General features: G+C 43.8%; 1 protein-coding gene across 1 annotated transcript in view; it reads right to left on the minus strand.

Annotated features, from left to right (window-relative positions):
* Positions 1–6,770: 6,770 nt before the first annotated feature.
* Positions 6,771–15,390, minus strand: part of si:ch211-267e7.3 (ADAMTS-like protein 2) — a 115,378-nt gene continuing 106,758 nt past the window's right edge. Inside the window, exons 24-26 of the mRNA XM_041207796.1 lie at positions 15,188–15,364; positions 11,058–11,202; positions 6,771–6,886 (exon numbers count right to left, since the gene is read on the minus strand). Coding sequence (XP_041063730.1) covers positions 6,771–6,886; positions 11,058–11,202; positions 15,188–15,364 — 438 coding nt within the window. The remainder of the gene's footprint in view (positions 6,887–11,057; positions 11,203–15,187; positions 15,365–15,390) is intronic.

The raw sequence follows: 15,390 nt of genomic DNA on the forward strand, positions 1-15,390 counted from the left end.
TTGAAATCTCTGCTCACATCGGCGGGACAGGAAGAGATAGTCACTAATAAGACCATTAGGGAATTCAGAAGAAACTTCTTTACCCAAATTGTGATAAGAATGCAGAACTCACTAGCACATGGAGTAATTGAGATGAATAGTATAAATGAACTTAAGTGGAAGCTAGATAAGCATGAGAGAGAAAATAGGATAAGGTAATAAGATAGAGTAGGAGGAGGCTTATGTGGAGCATAAACACAGCAGAGACCAATTGGGCTGAATGTCCCATCTTTGCGATGCACATTTGATGCAAGAGTGCTTCATACCATGTACTGCATTGTGGGTCAGCTTAAAGGTGCACTGCCACCTGGTAAAAGTCTCTCCCACACTGAGTTAAAAGGTGAGGAAGGAAAAGTCTGCTTCAGTAGCATTTCAAGGGAGGGTGGGGGTGCAGATAGAAGGATACACAAAGCCCTTTGAATGGGATAAAAGGGTGGGTATGTGCGAGTATTGCAGTGCGGTATTCCAATGCAATTCTTCGCATGAGTGTATTGTGAGAGCTATTGAGGGTGTTAGAGGGGCAGTACGCAGCGATGGTTCTGTGAGAAGTAACCCAGGTGTCAAGCTGTAGGAATAATAGTGGAATCTTTCATGCAGAAACTACTTCCACAGATAGAAAACATCCTATCAAGTGATGAAGACTAACTGTTCGAGTGCCAGGGACAGAGAAGCTCTGGGCTATCCAGTTATATTTCATTCACAAATATCCAACACAAAGTAACGTCAACACATCACAGAAACAGGACCTTCCAACAGCAAGAATGTTGAATCTGATTAAAGACTAAAATGTAACCTTAATTAAAAACATTATTCCTTTTAATCGGTCCTCTGCACTTAGCTCAAATTCCCACTCCCCCTCTTTTTCTGTTTTTCTTGTTTCCTCTCTTTCTCATTTGTTTTAACAGTAATTTTTTAAAAAAAATGTATTTTAAAAAGGGCAATTATTCCACCATTTTAAAGAGGTTGAACAAGTTTAAAAATAATTGGGATTCAATGGTCTGAAGCCTGGGTTTAACGACCTGCATTCGAGAAGATTTGAAATCCTGGACAAATGGAAGACTGATGTGTTCACATCATAGCGGTTTTTTTATATCAAAAGCAGGAAGCTCTCATTGAACTTCCTTAAGGTTCAGCTGCACCACACGACTCATTTGAACTCTCTTCTCGCCTTCAATGCCCGACTCCCTTGGGCCCTCTGCTCAGCTGCGTGACATGACAGGACCTTGCTTTGAACCTCAGAACAACATCAGGCTCGATCAGACCCTCTGTTCAGTTCTATCGCCCGACTCAATCCGGGCCATGGTCACGCTGTACCGCACAGCACAACTTCGATTTGGTACAATCACTTTGAGCAAAGTACATGACTGAATGCAAAATTATAGCTGGCTTGGGAGAGGCATACATCATCCATTCTAATCCTGAAATCACGTCACATCAAACAGAAAATGTTAACGATTTCCTCCAGCTCTATAAATCCCAACAGATTCACATTTTGCAGGAAAGATACAAGAGATTTGTGATTAATCATTGCTATAAAAGTGCATGATGTATTAAAACCAACTTCAAATGCAGAATTTACCAGGTGGCATTTTCCATTCAATAGTCCATTAGAAACTGTAGTCTTTATTTAGAGGTCAAAGTGGGTTAATAAATTGTCAATATAACGCAAGAGTCAGAGCTAAAAAGATGAGTGTGAAGTAAGACTGAGTTGCATGAAGAGATAGAGCCAGAGAGGAAAGGGAAGCGAAGATGGGAAGGAGTGGAACAAAAAACGAGAGGTAAGCAGAAAAGCAAAGAGACAAACAGCGTAAGGTGAAAAGAAACAGTGGCAGAGACAGAGTCACAATAAAAGCAGAGAAAAACAAAAGGTGATCAAGGCAGAGTGAAAAAGATAAAAAGTAGAGGCTAAGAAAGTCAAAAGAAAAGAAAGCAGCAGAGAGAGATTAGAGAAAAAGAAACTGCGAGCCAAAACTCTGGAGAAAGAAGCACAAAGAACAGCAAGAAATATGGAAACTGAGAGACCGGTGACAGAGAAGAGGGCAAGGGAGAGTGAGCAGAGAATGAGAAAGATAGAGGGCAAGAGAAATAGATAGAGATTGAGATAAAGCAAAAGACAGGTAGAGGCAGCCTCAAAGATATACAAAGGTCTATTCCCTGCCAATTGGCCACTTACTCTGATTCCGAGCCCTGGCAATGTCCCATTCTCACAGGTGCACAAGGACAGAGAAAGTCAGAGTACAATCAGCATTCCTGAAAGAGTGTCAGGAGATAGCAGCAGCTTTTACCGGAATAGGCTAGGGAACGGAAGGGATATCTCTTCAGTTGATCTATAAAGCAATGTTTTCTCAATTTCCTTGTTTCCCATCTAGCAACATATTCAACAATTAATAATAGCCTCTATATATAAGCACCTTTCACAAATTAAAGAGCTAGATACTTCAGTGTCATTTATTTGAGATGACTGCATGTCCACCTGACACAAACACTTTAATCCATGCACTGTAAAACCAGTAGTCCATGTACACAATGGAAAAAATACATGGAAGCCGATTGCGTACATCCAGTTTAGAGAAAGTGCAGATAAATGGAGGCAAACAGGATCCATGAGGAGTTGACGAGTTCAACTTGTCAACAGACACCTTGTGGTCCAAATTTCACGCTAGTGATAAAGGTTTTAATTTGCCTAATGGTAAATTCTGACTTTAGCCCTTGAAATTGAGACTCCAAGCCATTCCATTTCCATTTTCCCAGTTCAGCCTGGGACTGTGCCCAGTGCTGACTCATAACCGGTTAATAGGATTGCAACCTCACTGCTGCTGGGATGTCACATGTTGACTGTTGAAACACATTTGGCTAGCCAGCCCAAAGCATTGTCATCTGCTCAGTCTGGGCTAGATTTCAGCCAAGACCCAGAACAATAATTTATGAGTAACAAGCTCAGCATTTCTTCCTCATATTCAGTATCTGCTTGCATGGTTTCAAAGCTTTAGTAGCTCATTGCTTCATTGCTCTACAAAAAGCATGTGTTAAGAGCACAGCTTTTAACTGAGAAACAGTGATACAAATTTATTGGAGACAACTCCACTCAGCAAGTCTGGATGGGGTCACATAAAGAAGCAGTGCTTGAAACCAGCAGATGGGGCAATGGTTGCGCAAAAAGAGAATGTCTGTCTACATGCTACATGGCTATTTGTGATGTTACAATCCCATAAAGACCAAAAACATTTACAAATATGAGAACTTCCAATTAATTGCTGAAAGAATAACAAAAGGTTTCACAGTTTAAGAATTTACTGTAATACCAGACTAAAAGCACTATTGACTAAACACTATTTCTGTGGACAACTTATACTTTAAACTACAGGACATTTCCCTTATTAATTTACAGTGCAACTAAAAAAATACATTTCACGGGTATACTTTACACTGTCCTTTAAGTAGACATTAAACTCTCCCATGTCAGTCCAGAGTGATTTTTAGTTCATGAGGGTCTACTTCTGTTCTTTTCCTTTCTTATCCTGGTAACTCCTAACCCCAGAACTATCCTTCATAGTGAAAGTATTACTGGAGATCCTCCCTCTAACACAAGCTAGGCAAATCTTGCAGCTTCATTTTAACTTCTCACAAATTTGGTCTTTCCAGTCCAAGCACAAGCTCCCACCAACATTCCTGCCTGCTGAACCATAGAGACCTTCCACCTCTAGCTGCTCTCTCTCTCTCCTGGATCCTGGAAAACTCACTGTGAGAATTTTCAGGGATATCTCAGAAAGCCTTCCTTTCTTAAAGCCAATTTCCATGGCAACTTGAATCACATGGGCCTTGTATTCAGGTAGAAATGCTGATTAGCTAAACATGAGAGCCCAACTCGCTTTCATCTTAGAACTAAATGGACAGTTTAAAGTACAACTGTTTACAACCCAACATTCTGAACACTTTTCTGGGACTTTGGAGACTCAGTCTATCGACTGTTAACCATGGCCTTGCCCCTGCAATTGCCTCCATCCCTACAACCCTCTGAGAGGTCTGCACCCTCCAATTCTGGCCTCTTGCACATCAGCAATTTCCTTCATCCCACCACCGGTAACCGTGCCTTCAGCTTCCCGGACCTTAAACTCTGGAATTCCATCCCTAAATCTTTTGAACACTCTACCACCCCATCTCTTTTAAGTCGTTCCTTAAAACCTATCTCTTCCTGATAGCTCCTTATGCAGCTCAGTGCTAAATGCTGTTTTATAACAAACCTATGAAGCACCTTGAGGCATTTTTGCTACATTAAGGATGCTATATAAATGCAAGCATACTATAAATAGACATATAGTAACTGTAAAAGTGGCCAAGTGTTGCTTTATTAGGCCTGATTTAAGATTCCAAGTCCACCAACCTCCAGGGATGATGACATATTTCATTACAGGGACAGTGTCATTAGTACAATTGAGGAGAAAGCGTCACATCTAGCATGGAAAATCCACAGCACTCGACCCGATAGGAGTCAGGCAGGCTCTCGGAACAATTAACCTTTCCCCTGAACATGTGCGAGGGCTCTCAGGAGCTTCTCAACAGGTCTAGGCTCTGTTGAACTGGGTGGATGGCATTTCCTGGCAGGTGCTCCACAGATGCCCTCTTAACATGAAGACAGGGGGCAGTGGTGACATTCACAGCCACTTGAAATTTGAAAGCATGATCATGAGCTGCAAATAGCAGTGCCTAGGGGATTTATGCTATGCTCCAGGCCCGGGATATAACAGTGGCTCTTCATGGGCAATCTTTATCCAATGGGTAACCTGTATCCAATGCCACCATTTTGTTGTTTGAACTGACTCTTACTTTATAAATCAGTGGGTACCAGACACCGAAACATCCCTGGGACCTTCTTGTGTTACTCAATGGATGGAGACTCCATCAGGGCAGCTCAACAATGTCACATTCCACAAAATAGGAGTCACTCAAAAAGTCACTTATTTATTGCTGTACAAAATATTTCTAATAATATAGCTACAGTACATCAATAATCTGTTATTGTAAAATAATTCTAAAGAGTCGCTGTACAATTACCATTTGGGAGCATGTGTTGTCTAGTTGTCATATATTAAAGCTACACCGTACTATCAGAAATACATCCCCGAACTCAGTTTCACCAGGAGTGTTAGCTTCATCTTCCAAAGCAGACCTGTGCATAGCTACAACTTAAAAGGGCTTTCTGCTGTAGAAAACTGTCACATCTTACTTTGATCGCATTCTGATTGCAACGATATAACTTTGTGATCATAATGCATGCAGCACAAATCACAGTGTCACTGGGCCAAAGCCTCTTCCTCTCCAGTGACGTCCTGTAGATAGCGTGTCCTGCGAGTCAGTTGGCTGGCTCCTCATCATCAGGTCCAAGGTGATTCAGCCAAGCCACTAACCATGTGGGAGTTGTACTGAAACATGTTTTAATTCCATAAGTAACCCTGTTAAAATCCTGTCTGCTCTTTCCCCCGTTCTCTGGGTGATAATTAAGAATTGAGAGTGTGCGCTGTGCCATGAGTTGGAGCATCAGAGTGTAGTGCCATTATCTGATGGAGTACAGCCTCAACCCTTAATCACCGAGTCCCCGAGCCCAGGCACACCATTCCAGGAAGCTAAAGGGGGGGTGGGGTGAAGGGGAGCGGGGAAGAATCAGAGTGATAGAAACTCTCTCACTCCTCTTGATAACTGGTTTCAGGGCAGTGAAGAGGAAGGTTTCAGACAGGTGGTTTGTTGGCATTCTTGGCTATCAGAATTGCAAGGACCACAGGTGAGAGGAGGAGTTAACCAGAGAGTTGGGGGAAGATAAAAAGTTGGAGCAGGAAGGGACTGAAGAAAAATTGATGCAGTACTAAATTTCTGCCTCCAGTTGGCTCTAGCAAAGCTTGTAAACAATATGGAGTACAGTACTTCTTGTAATGATTGGAGGTGTCTGGGCAATCAACTTAATACTGGACCAATTTTTTTCTTCTAATTACTCACAAGTCTCTTAGCTGTATCATCAGGTCATGCCTCTTACATTGGTCCGGAAGCTATTTATATTGTTTCACTGCTTGTGACCACTCCATAGCCATGACTTCTGAGTTCTGAGACCACTGGAAATTTGCAAATGACTGTTGCCCTTATGCCCTCCCCACAGAGCCGCTATAATATGCAAAGATCTAGGTACCCACCTCAGTTAACTATTTCATCTCGTCTTACTAAGACATGGATCATTGTTGGGACTGGCGCCATGCACCTCATTTATGGGATGAGTCAGCTGTCGTAGACCAGAGAAGCTGGCCATTTTGGAAGGGAAGGGTAATGGAGGGATGGGGGTGGAGGGTAGGTGGTTGGGGAGGGGGCATGGAGGGGACAGGCTCTGGATTGAAGCTCATGCTCCTGTTCACTGATAGAGATACCCAATGGGCCCAACTCTACCCAGAGTAGAGTTCAGGAACTGCTGGAGTTTAGGGTGGAGGGTGAAATAATGGGAATAAACCCACCACCCGTAAGATGTGATGGAAGAGAGAGAGAGAGAAAAAGAGGCAAGAGTGGTATTCTATTCATGAAACAAACACAGATGTGGTTTGGGGGTTCATTATTTTTTAAGTTTAGCAGTATTGCTTGCTCATACTGACTGGAATTGATTATAAACTTCACCCCCTACCCCCACCCCCAAAAAAGGGACTGTATTTTCTATTATTTCCCCTACAAGATTGTAGCCCTGAGGGTCATCAGTGGCACTATGCCCTGTTCTTGCAGGATCTGCAGCAGGCCTTCCTGTAGTACCAATGTGTGCACAGCTTCACCTTCAGCACCAGTGCGCAGTTGGCCGTCACTTTGTCCTGACAATTGTCATCTGCAAGGCAAACAGGGTGTAGAGTTAACGTGGAAAAACCAGAAACCGATTCACTACCTCCCTTCCATGACCACCCCACCCCCACCCTGCCAGCCCCATGAGTGTTGCTAACTTTGGGGCGATGAAATCTGCTGGAATACGTCTCAAGGTCTTTGACCTCCAACCGCATCCCACCCCCCACCAACCCAATGCTATTGCCATTGGCCACCCAGCATGTCCGTCCTTGTGGCATAAGACCCCACGCTCAATGGAAATTGATCAAACTCTCTTTTTATCCAATTGGAAATTCTTGACTGTCAGTCAATTAGCCTTTCTCTCCCCCTGCCCCCCCACCCCAATATTTTAATAACTAATAAATGAAAGCGTTCACTAAAAATTTTGGCGACAATCCATAGCCTTGTTATTCTCCTCTCTTCACTTGAAACATGTCTGATTGTCCATCTTCTAGCCTGATGCTTGCTATTTGGTCCCTATATATGCTCTGGATAAATCTCATATCTTTACTGACAATGTCACATTTCAACAATGTCACAACGTTTGGTGATAAACACGATCAAACACTTTTTCATTGTCTAAGAAGCATTTGTAAATGTTCTAGTTTACTTCCAGATATTTGTCCTTAGGTCAAATATTCCCTCTCTTGTTACTATTCCAGATCTAAACCCAAACTGTGTTTCACCAAGCTCTGCTTCTGCTGGTAGTCAGAAGGAATACATGAGAAGAACTAAAGTGAAGATTGAAGTGGATGGTGTCACACTGGAACAAGTAGATAAGTCTGTCTACTTAGGACCAATGATAACAGAGGATGGTAGATATGATGCCAAGGTTAAAGGAAGAATAGAGATCGCCAGAAGTATTTCTGTGAAGATGAAGGGTGTGTTATCAACAAGAAAACTCAAGCTTGAAACAAGGCAAAAACTCATAAGATGCTACATTAAATCCACTTTCCTATATGCCTTAGGAACTGGATAATAAATAAAGATCTGTGGGAGAAAATAGAGGCCTTTGAAATGTGGACCACATACAGACCACAAGGCAAATGAAGAGGTGCTTGAAATTGCAAGAACAAAGTTAACTCTAAAAGGTGATATCCAGGAAAGAAAACGTCAGTATTTTCACCATTTGATCAGAGCTGAAAAGCTACAGAGATCTCTTCTAGAAGGCAAAGCGGAGGGCAACAGAAAGGGAGGGGTAGTTGGATGACAGGCGTCACATAGCGGTGGCAGATGAGCTACAGTGGATGTGTGTGAGGATGGCACAAGGCAGAGGAGTGTAACATACCATGACAACAGATCTCCTGGTGGGAGTAGCTACAAGCAGGAGCACATCACTAAAAGTTAAGAAAAACACAGGATGGAATTCTCCCATCCGGGACCAAGTGCCGTGACGGGGGCAGGGACAAGGTGTGTTTCCCACCATGGAGTCAACCGTATCGCGCAATCCTGGCCTAATTAATTATGCACTCAGGGGGTTTTCCCCGACCATTTGCCTGCCGGAGCAGGCAGGTTGGCTAAAGCCCCACTATCCTATCTGGGCACCATTTTTTAAAAGGCATCACTGACCCACCGTTGAAGAACGAAGATGGACCTCCTGAAGAAAGAGGATGGGCCTCCAGGAACACTCTGAAGCTGGACGATGGACCTCCTCAAAGGCACTGAAGCTGGGAGATCTACCCGATAGATGCTCTCCCCACCCCTGCGGCATCCTCCAGGGGCCACGGTCGCTGGAGGCCTCCATCCCAAACTCCGGAGGCAGCCCCAGACTCTCTTCAGCTAAGTCCCGATATGTTGGTCCAGATGTGTTCTGGACCGGTGTGATTTCCTGCTGGCGGCGCTGACGATCGGACATGGGCGAGGGTGGGTAATTCTGTTCAGGCCTTCATCTGCATCTGCAAATCGGTTTCACACTGGCCTCTGGCAGGAATTGCGACCCACTGTGGCGGCCGGGAGTGGATGATCCCACCGTCATTTTACGTCAGTGTGAAACGGATTTTTGGACCCCCCCACCACAGTCTCCCATCCCCTGCCGCCATTAAACCCACCATGGGGGGGCATGGGAGAACTCCGCCCACTGTCTCCCGAATTTGCCTGCGGCAGCAACCCATAGGATCACAGTTACAGTACAGAAGGCCATTCAGCCTGTATCAGCTCTTTACAAAAGTGATCAGCTAGTCGTACTCCCCTACTTTTCATCATAGCCCTGACTTTCTTCTCTCCATATGCTTATCCAATTTCCTTTTGAATCTGCCTCCGCCACACTGTCAGGCAGTGCATTCCAGAGCCTACCACTCACTGTGTAATAATGTCTTTCCTCATGTCGACTTTGGTTCTTTTGCCATTCGTCTTAACTCAATGTCCTCTGGTTCTCAATCCTTCCATCAATGGGAACAGCTTTTCTCTACCCACACTGCGTTAGACCTCACATGATTTTAAACACCTCTATCAAATCTTCTCTCAACTCTCCCTTTTCTAAGGACAACACCCCCAGCTTCTCTAATCTAACCATGTTAACTGAAGCTCCTTATCCTAGGAACCATTCTCATGAATCTTTTCTGCATCCTCCCTAAAGCCTTCGCAATTGTCCTAAACTACAGCAACCAGAATTGAACACAAGACTCCAGTTAGACCAAACCAGTGTTTCATAAAGGTTTATCACAACTTCCTTGCTTTTGTACTCTATGCCACTATTTATAAAGCCCAGAGTTCCATATGCCTTATTTCTCAACCTGGCCTGCCACCTTAAATGTGCGCGCACATATACTGCTAGGCCCCTCTGCTCCTGCATCCCTTTTAGAATTATATTGTTTATTTTGCATGCCCTCTCCTTGTTCTTCCTACCAAATGTATCATTTCACACTTCTCCGCATTAAGTTTCATCTGCCACATGTCTGCCACTTCCGCCAGCCTTTCTGTTGTAGTATCAGGGTGTTCGGGACTGTAAGGGTTAATGTGGGACTGGGGAAACAGGACAGCCCACATTATGATGCAGAGAATCACGTGGGAGTAGTAGAGTGTAGCTGTGAGTCAGGTAGAAATCAGCATGGGGATAGCACCTAGTCAGGGGTATATATTTGTATATAGTTAATAAACAGTTTTTGTTCAACTGTACAAACCTCTGGGCCTCTTCATGAGGCAATACATGTATGTCCTCTTGAAGTCTATCATCATCCTGCAAATTTTGAAATTGTGCCCTGTTCACCCAACTCTGGGTCATTAATATAGATCAAGAAAAGCAACGTTCCTAGTCCCAGTGCCTGGGGAACCCTACGATAAACCTTCCCCCCAAGCCAAGAAACAACTGTTCACTGCTACTCTCCGTTTGCTGTCACTCAGCCAACTTTGTATCCACGGTGCCACTATATCTTTTATTCCACGGACTTCAACCTTGCTGATAAGCTTGTTGTGCAGAACTTCATGAAATGCCTTTTGGAAGTCCACATCAACAGCATTACCCTCATCATCCCTCTCAAAAAAAATCATCAAAAAACTTCAAGTTAATTAAACATGATTTGCCTTTAACAAATCAATGCTGACTTTCCTTAATTAATCCACTTGTCCAAATGACTGTTAATTTTGTCCCAGATTAGCATTTCTAAAACCTTTCCCTCCACCAAGTTTAAACTGACTGCCCTGCAGTTGCTGAGTTTCTCCTTATCCCTCTTCTCCAACCCCACCATTTGTTTGAGGTTTCATTACATCAATGCCCTTGACCATTGGGTGGAATTAGCCTTAGTAGCCATTTCAGTGGCTCATTCATAAGGGTCTCGGTGTGCATGTCCTTGAATTGGGGATTTAATCCTGGGGGGAGATTGGATTGAGGATTTAATCCTGGGGGGAGATTGGATTGGGGATTTAATCCTGGGGGTTGGAATTGGGGATTTAATCCTGGGGGGGGGGGATTGGATTGGGGGTTTAATCCTGTGGGAGGGGATTGTGAATTTAATGCTGGGGGGGATTGGTGATTTAATAATGGGGAATGGGGAATGGGGAGTGGGGAGTGGGGAGTAGGGAGCGGGAATTGGATTGGGGATTTAATATTGGAGGGAGGGAGTGGGGTTGGATGGGGATTTAATATTGGGGTAGGGTGGAAGGGATTGGATTGCCAATGCAGGTCCTTTACATGTACTGGATCTCACTCTCTGCATCGTGGGGCCTGCTGCAGTCAGTCTTACCTGGTGCATCCGTGGGACACGGCTGAACCTCACATGCCTCTTTTGTCTCCGGTTTTGTGGATGGATCACATCCTTGTCCAACCTCATCTCCTTGGTAACATTTCACCTCCCGAACCCGGACTCCACTGCCACAGGTTTTACTGCACTGTGCAGGATAAAGAGCGCAGTTATTTATCAGACAGCACCAACTGCAGGTTGCCGAATGTAACAGCAATCCATGTGTGGCCAGTTAAAGTGCCAATGTTGCATCAATAACACTTCAAAACCAACGAAAGAAAAACCGTTTTAGTTATCAAGAAGGGTTTTAGTTATCAAGAAGGGTTTTAGTGCCCAGGAACAGACTAATTTTCCCCAGTCACCATCAAGCATTCACTGTTCAAGGATAACTCAAGGATTACTCCTTCCATACAGCTCCATCAAGCATGTGCAGCTTTTTACACTCCAGTGTCTCTTTATCCTTTTATAATTTTGAGACTAGAACTGTGCACAATACTCCACTGTGCTTGAACCACTACTGAAGCAACCCAAAGCACTTCACAGGGGTGACCAAACAATATCTGAGCCATAAAAGGCAACCTTAGGGCAGGTAAACTGAAGCTTGGTCAAAGTGATGGGCTTTAAGGAGCACTTTAATGAAGCAAGAGGGACAGAGCAGTTTAAGGAGGCAATTTCACAGCTTAGGCAGCTGAAAACAAGGCTACCAATGAAAATGGGAAATGAAAACCAGAGATGAGCAAGAAGACAATATTTGAGAAGTGCAGAAATTTCAGAATGTTATAGGGCAGGAGGAGCTTCCTGAGATAGGGATTGACAGCATTGTCTGTCCCATCTACCTGTCATCAGTCAGTAGCGTCAGAAGAGGCTCAGCTTGCTCTGCTGCTCACTCAGAAGTCTCATTAGCACCAGGCAACTGAACAGACTGAGTTTTTATCTGGAACGTGCTGCCTGAAAGGGCTGTGGAAACAGATTCAATAGGGAACTGGATAAATACTTGGAACAAAAAAATTTGCAGGGCTATGAGGAAAGACAAGGGGAGTGGGATTATTGGATAGCTCTTTCAAAGAACCAGCACAGGAACAATGGGCTGAATGATCTCCCTTCTGTGCCGTATGATATGATTATAGTATGAACTGTATGAACTAAGGACTGTATGAACAGCCCTTTACTTGTGGTAAGGATTAATCTCCTTTCTGGTCAATACCCTCTCCACAAGTAGTTAAACTGTTTGCCGCATTGACAAGTGGTGGACAGTGCCAATAATTACTCTGCTTTAACCTCTGTGAAAAGAGCACGCTAGCAGCACTGTTACTCAGCAAGTTTTTAAGCAGAAAAGGCACATAACCAAGCGGGGATCCTGATTCCTAGAGCTGGCTTCATACTCTGGACACAGCGGCATATAAATCCATCCTCTGGCCGCAGCGCAGGAGCTGGGGACAGCAAAACACCCCGACTGCCACACAGCCCACTCAAGCTCCATCCCAGTTAAGCTGCTGAAATTGCGCTGAAATGGAATGACTGTGCAAGTGAGCATAAGTGTGTAAATGTTCAGCATCGCGACCTTTGGATGAAGGGGACAGATTCCTGATTGGAGACTCATCCAAAAAAAAAAGAATGTGCCAGTTCCTACAGCAGGAACACAGCTGAAGGGTTTGGGAGGGGGGAATGAGTGAAGGGAAATGTAGGAACTGGAATAGGCCATTCATTCCTTTGAGCATGTTCTGCCATTCAATTAGATCGCGGCGGATCTGCACCTCAACTCTGTTTAGCAGTCTTTGCTCCACAGCCCATAATATGCTTACATAACAAATCCATCTATTCTTGGTTTCTTTCTGAATGGCCCAGCTTGAATGTTAAGCTTCGGTTTTGATGTCCCCACCAGAGGAAATAGTTTCTCTGTATCTATGAATCTTTGATCATTTCCAAACAATCCGATCAGATCATCCCTTAATCTTCTATATTCGAGGGAATAGAAGTCTAGTCTATCCAGCCTGTCCTCATAATTGAACGCTGTAAGGTCTGGGATCATTCTGGTGAATCTGTGCTGCACCCCCCTCAAAGCCATTATAACCTTTCTGAACATCCCTTTGTCCTTTTGTCTATGACATCTTTGGAAATCTCTTCTTTGCCTCCGCCTATCGCTGGCCCTCTATCCAGCTCTACCTGTCCCACCTCTCCTCTACCAGCTTATATTTCACCTCATTTCTATATTTCCTTAGTTCTGATGAAGAGTCATACAGACTCGAAACCTTAACTGTATTCCTCTCTGCAGATGCTGTCAGACCAGCTGAGTTTTTCCAGCTGTTTTCGATTTTGTTTCAGATTTCCAGCATCCACAGTATTTTGCTTTTAACCTTTCTGATGTCTGAATGCTGTCAGGGTCTAACCAAGGCTTCATACAACTGAAACATAATTTCCTGTCCTTTATATTACAGCCGCATGAGATAAAAGACAACTTTCTGTGAGCTTTTCCTACTTGCTTTTTGTACCTGCTTACTGGCTTAATATGATAAATGGAGTTTGAGAGTAGGAGAGGAGCTTCATGCCTTGATGTTTACTGGCATCACCTAGTTCCTATGGGCCACAGGCAGTAGAACGGGGAGCAGGGAAACAAGAATCAAGAAAACAAAGTGCATGAATATCTGATTCTATAATTCATGTGTTTTAGATGTAGAACTTTTAGATTTAGGAATATAACTTCTAACCTGGAGATTAAATCATTAAATGAAGAAACCTGATTAAGAAACGGGGGAACAATCCTAATGCAAATGCAAAATCCAACAAGCCTGGGTTAATTATCATTAAAAGGTAACCTGTGTTTTCAGGAATTAGTGGGAAAACCTAAATAATGGACGACCCATCTCTAAGCTTGTGATAGAGCCAGGAGATATACACTTACCTCAATAAAAGATTTAGATTATTTATGTGGTTCCCAGATGAAAAGAAGCTAAATGCTGCTTGAAAGCAGGGCAGTATTTTTTGTTGCTGGGACCAGCAAGTTTGCAGAGGAGGGCCATTATTTCCATTACAGATATAAAATTAGTCATGTGGGTCCCAGAATCAAGCAGGTTGTTTTGAAGGTAAACAATAGTTCATTTGCATTTCTGTTTGGAACATCCCAAGTATTGCCATTGAGATGGAGTGAGTGTGTGTGTGTGTGTGTGTGTGTGTGTGTGTGTGGGGCGGGGGGGGGGGGGGTTGGTGGTGGTGGTGGTTAGATAGGTTCTTTTTTTATTATGTTTTGCTCACAGAGGCAGGCAGAAAGCAATTCAGTTTGAGAACAGGTTTTGACCCAGCGGCAGTGAAGGAACAGCAATATATTTCCAAATCAGGATGGTGAGTGGCTTGGGGGGCGGGGTGGGGGGGTCCTTGGTGAGTATCTGCAGTACATCTTGTAGATGGTGCACACTGCTGCCATTGTTCGTTGGTGGTGGAGGGAGTGAATGTTTGTGGAAGGGGTGCCAATCAAGCAGGCTACATTGTCCTGTATGGTGTCAAGCTTCTAGAGTGTTGTTGGAATTGCACTCATCCAGGCAAATGGAGAGTATTCAATCACACTCTTGACTTGTGCCTTGTAGCTACTAGACAGGCTTTGGGGAGTCAGGAGGTGAGTTACTCGCTACAGGATTCCTAGCCTCTGACCTGCTCTTGTAGCCACAGTATTTATATGGCTAGTCCAGTTCAGTTTCTGGTCAATGGTAACCCCCCCAGGATGTTGATAATGGAGGGGATTCAGTGATGGTAATGCCATTGAATGACAAGGGGCAATGGTCATTGCCTGGCACTTGTGTGGCACGAATGTTACCTGCCACTTGTCAGCCCAATGCTTTCCAATGAAAAGTATAAGTAATTACCTAAGACAGTGTTCAGTTAATGCTGTTTGTTTTGTTTGACTTTTGTACAGTAAATTTATTTTATTTTAAAACATGAAACCTTGTTAATCACAGTTAATAACTTTGAATTCATATTTCTCTTCGCTACAGGTTTGTAACAAAAGGGAGGAATCTTATGCAGGAAAAGAAAAGCGAATTAAAAAAACAGAGCAAAGATAACTTGAATATGCTGTGGTACACTCTCTTCACGTGAATCAGTGAGAACCAGCAGCTCCCTGCTGATCAGGTGAGTTTGCTTACCTGTGACCAAGATGTTTTGAACCACTTTGAGCAGGGCCTCTCAAAACAGGCTGCCTCTTCGTTAGGCTTCTTGGAGTGTCCACATCGGCTCTCCTCATACTCCTTATAAGCTCCATTTTCCAAGCCAGCACACAGAATTCTCCGGGACTTCCTACCCCGGCCACATGTGGCATTGCACTAAAGTAGAACGAGGGCAACCGTTT

The sequence above is a fragment of the Carcharodon carcharias genome, chromosome 16 (assembly GCF_017639515.1).
Source record: "Carcharodon carcharias isolate sCarCar2 chromosome 16, sCarCar2.pri, whole genome shotgun sequence".
NCBI classification, from domain to species: domain Eukaryota; kingdom Metazoa; phylum Chordata; class Chondrichthyes; order Lamniformes; family Lamnidae; genus Carcharodon; species Carcharodon carcharias.